The sequence below is a fragment of the Ranitomeya variabilis genome, chromosome 2 (genome assembly GCF_051348905.1).
Source record: "Ranitomeya variabilis isolate aRanVar5 chromosome 2, aRanVar5.hap1, whole genome shotgun sequence".
NCBI lineage: Eukaryota > Metazoa > Chordata > Amphibia > Anura > Dendrobatidae > Ranitomeya > Ranitomeya variabilis.
In genome coordinates, this window is record NC_135233.1 from 856,059,201 (window position 1) to 856,063,606 (window position 4,406).

The window sequence follows — 4,406 nt, forward strand, 5'->3', positions numbered from 1 at the left end:
TGTGGTGCGCGCAAAAAACTGATTTGTCTGTGGGTTTTTCACACGAACACACGGTCCGTGTGAAAAGCCTGACATGTGAGCATCAGCATTGAATACAATGGGTGTGCATGTGTCCATATTTGTGGCTCTTAAAAAATGGACCGCACACGGACCAAAAAACGGACCGCATGCTGACACAAAAAACGGATGTGCGAAGGACGGCTTAGTGAGTAAAATAAATAAATAATTAGAATGCAGTGCATGGCAATTAATAAAAGTTGCCATGCCCAAACCAGAAGACTAGCATTCAGATGCTAATTGCACTAAAATAAGAAGATAAACAATTAATTATTTTTAAATTGTATCATCTCCTGAACAATTAAAAATAAAGTAATGGGATACCTTTTAAACTGTGTGGAAAGAACAAGTACTTTATTAAGGTCACTAAGGATATGTCGACATTCTCAGCCCAACCCCACAAGATATTTTCTTGTAGTTTCGTTTCTCCAGTATTTGTAGAGATCAGCACGGCAGTAGTACAATAACCTACGCCGAGAGACAACTGAAAATGGTGACTTATAAGTGGCAAAACTTATTTGAGAATGAGACACAGAACCAAGGAATTAACTATGTGTGGAGCTTTTGTGTGGATAAACACCTCCCGAAGCAACAGGGGTATCTGAAGTATACACAACACACATTTGCAAGGTAACAAATTTGGTTACGAATAGCAGGAGTCATTGAAAATTATTCCATAGGAAAAGTTTGAGAAATTTTGTTTTAGTTTCCTAGTTTTTTTTACCCCCTTTTTCACTTTCTTTCTGGTCTGTGGTGTCATATATAAAGTAAAGGTTTGAGAAATGTTCTCTTTTTTTTTTAATACACTCGCTCTGCTGTTAGAAAGAACTGAGTTTCAGTTATTTCAGCATGATTAAAAATCCAAAACATAGACAAAGTTAAAAAAGCAAGATGACTCAAAAATTGGAGAGACGCTACCAGCACAATTAATATCCTAGAGGGTAAATGCAAATATCCACAACAGCCAATATCAGGGTAAATACTGAATATGTAGGTAATTTGGGCTCTTTATATTTACTCTTTTATGTACCGACGGTCATTATATATGCATCTCTCCACACGGTTTGGAATGTGACAATTATGCTATTGGGCTATGTAAGACCTATATTAATATATGTTATGATATAAATTGAGTTCCTGATGCCTGTCTTTCTATCCCTTTGTGAACCCCACTAAGGGTATGGGTATTTAGTCATCCTCGATAAGCACAGTGTATTTAGTTTTGAATAGGAATTCTTGATCTTCTCTAATAATTGATATGTACTGACAGTCATTGAAGAGAATATTGTATCTACCTGAATTGCATTGTGCCCTTTAGATTAGATATCTAAGTTACATATACCTCTCTGATAGAGTCTATTAATCCATTATAATTTAAGTCCATTGAGAATATCTAATTATAATCACTGTGTATTCACTATTTAGCCTGATATTGGCAGTTGTGGATATTAGCATTTACCCTCAAGGATATTAATTGTGCTGGTAGCATCTCTCCAATTTTTGTGACATCTTGCTTTTTTAACTTTGTCTATGTTTTCAATTTTTAATCATACTGAAATAAACTTATACATTTTTATCTATGGATCTCTTCTTTATCTTGGATGTATTGACATCTCGGTTGTTGATGTTTTATTAACGTGAAGTGCCATTTATTGATTTTTTTTCTGGACACCTTTGATAATTTGTCAGTATCTGTAAGCCAAAACCAGGAGTGGGTGATAAATACAGAAGTGGTGATGTGTTTCTATTACACTTTTCCACTGATTCTTCCACTCCTAATTTTGGCTTACAAACCCTGATGGAAAATACTGACCAAATACTGAACATGTGAATAAGCCCTTATACACAAAACCTATAGCTCTGTTATCCGTGGCTGTAGTACAACTCTGTCTATATATTTTTTACATAAACAAATGTATTAATTGTATAAATAATAAAATAACACATTTCAGTACAGGCACATAGTAGTTATAGCAAATGCAATGTAGTAATACACTTTTGTGATTTCATTACACTACACAAGACATAGTTATAGTCACCTCAATATTATTATGTCATATTTATTTGTATTTTTATTTCGTGTTTTAGCTTCCAATGCTCATGCTGTGGCCGACGGTGGAACTCGGCACAAGTACATATTCTGTTTTTGATATGGTGGAATTCAAAATCTAGATGTGGCACTGTGAATATGAAGATTTTCAGGCAAAGATGTAGATGGTGCAACGTATCGACTTTCGAAGAGCCTGACATTTCCCATGAGAACACTAAGAGGATCATCATCAATCTAGTCAGCAAAATCCAAAGCAAGGTCTATAAGTGGAAGCTTAGAAGACCACCACTAAAGCCTGAGGTTTACAGTGATCACGTAGAGGGACCTCATGAAAAGAAGTATTGCGAGGCTTGTATGATGAAGGTGTGTCCTTGGAATACAGGCTATAGAGATAAAACAATGATCGCTATGCCAGCGCCAGAAGTATTCCAACACCGAGATACTTCAAGAGTTGGAGAACAAAATGGAGACACTACAGTCGGTCATAAATCACAGTACATTGGCTGCATTATTTGCCTAGTTTTCCTGATTCTTTTGGTGCTTTTTGTTATTTTTATCACAAAATAATGGCAGGGAAATATGTAGTCTCAATGTATGTATGGGGCCCAGAAGAGGTCACACGTAGTACATTAGCATCTGTTTTAAGGAGTCATGTGCTGCTGTATGGTTGTTGGAAGCAAAGTTTCTAGTATTATCACGCTATCAATTTTTTTTTTACTCAAAGGAACAATATAATCATGTCCATGAGGCCTTATGTAGAACAGATGCAATTTCTACAGTGATTTGTTCATGGATACTGTAACTAAACATTCAGTGTGTTGTATGTAATGCAGATCAAAATTATGTATAATTTTCAATTGTTATCCAGTCCATTAAAGAATTTATAAACCTTGGATTCTATTTTATAATGGTTAGAATGGCATGATATAAGAAGAAAATGTTATCTGTCTCCTCTGACCACGGATCCCTCCTGGCATTGCCAGAAGAGGACGCAAACAGCAGCATCAGAGGGATGTTGGAGCTGCCAAGGACAGTAGGTATCAACATTAGGGTGATATGGATGCGTTGTCAGCATGGCTTAGTTCCTGACCTCAATGGGCATTTCATTTAGGACATACAGTTGTGGCCAAAAGTATTGACACCCCTGCAATTCTGTCAGATAATACTCAGTTTCTTCCTGAAAATGATTGCAAACACAAATTCTTTGGTATTATTATCTTCATTTAATTTGTCTTAAATGAAAAAACACAAAAGAGAATGAAGCAAAAAGCAAAACATTGATCATTTCACATAAAACTCCAAAAATGGGCCAGACAAAAGTATTGGCACCCTCAGCCTAATACTTGGTTGCACAACCTTTAGCCAAAATAACTGCGACCAACCTCTTCCGGTAACCATCAATGAGTTTCTTACAATGCTCTGCTGGAATTTTAGACCATTCTTCTTTGGCAAACTGCTCCAGGTCCCTGATATTTGAAGGGTGCCTTCTCCAAACTGCCATTTTTAGATCTCTCCACAGGTGTTCTATGGGATTCAGGTCTGGACTCATTGCTGGCCACCTTAGAAGTCTCCAGTGCTTTCTCTCAAACCATTTTCTAGTGCTTTTTGAAGTGTGTTTTGGGTCATTGTCCTGCTGGAAGACCCATGACCTCTGAGGGAGACCCAGCTTTCTCACACTGGGCCCTACATTATGCTGCAAAACTTGTTGGTAGTCTTCAGACTTCATAATGCCATGCACACGGTCAAGCAGTCCAGTGCCAGAGGCAGCAAAGCAACCCCAAAACATCAGGGAACCTCCGCCATATTTGACTGTAGGGACCGTGTTCTTTTCTTTGAATGCCTCTTTTCTTCTCATGTAAACTCTATGTTGATGCCTTTGCCCAAAAAGCTCTACTTTTGTCTCATCTGACCAGAGAACATTCTTCCAAAACATTTTAGGATTTTTCAGGTACGTTTTGGCAAACTCCATCCTGGCTTTTTTTTGTCTCGGGGTAAGAAGTGAGGTCTTCCTGGGTCTCCTACCATACAGTCCCTTTTCATTCAGATGCCGATGGATAGTACGGGTTGACACTGTCATACCCTCGGACTGCAGGGCAGCTTGAACTTGTTTGGATGTTAGTCGAGGCTCTTTATCCAACATCCGCACAATCTTGCGTTGAAATCTCTTGTCAATTTTTCTTTTCCGTCCACATCTAGGGAGGTTAGCCACAGTGCCATGGGCTTTAAACTTCTTGATCACACTGCGCATGGTAGACACAGGAACATTCAGGTATTTGTAGATGGACTTGTAGCCTTGAGA

At 37.9% G+C, this 4,406-nt stretch overlaps 1 protein-coding gene across 1 annotated transcript; it reads left to right on the forward strand.

Moving 5' to 3' along the window:
- The first annotated feature begins 467 nt into the window (after nucleotides 1-467).
- On the forward strand, nucleotides 468-3,002 carry LOC143809978 (receptor-transporting protein 3-like). Its single transcript, XM_077292918.1, has 2 exons — nucleotides 468-687; nucleotides 2,146-3,002. The coding sequence occupies exons 1-2, from the start codon at nucleotides 548-550 to the stop codon at nucleotides 2,672-2,674; spliced, it is 669 nt and encodes a 222-aa protein (XP_077149033.1). The 5' UTR covers nucleotides 468-547; the 3' UTR covers nucleotides 2,675-3,002.
- Nucleotides 3,003-4,406: the final 1,404 nt, after the last annotated feature.

Bases quoted from the DNA above. Each gene is read 5' to 3' on its own strand.
- LOC143809978 (XM_077292918.1), top strand. From the start codon at position 548: ATGGTGACTTATAAGTGGCAAAACTTATTTGAGAATGAGACACAGAAC. The intron at 688-2,145 runs GTAACAAATTTG...TTCGTGTTTTAG, and splicing joins ACACAACACACATTTGCAAG to CTTCCAATGCTCATGCTGTG.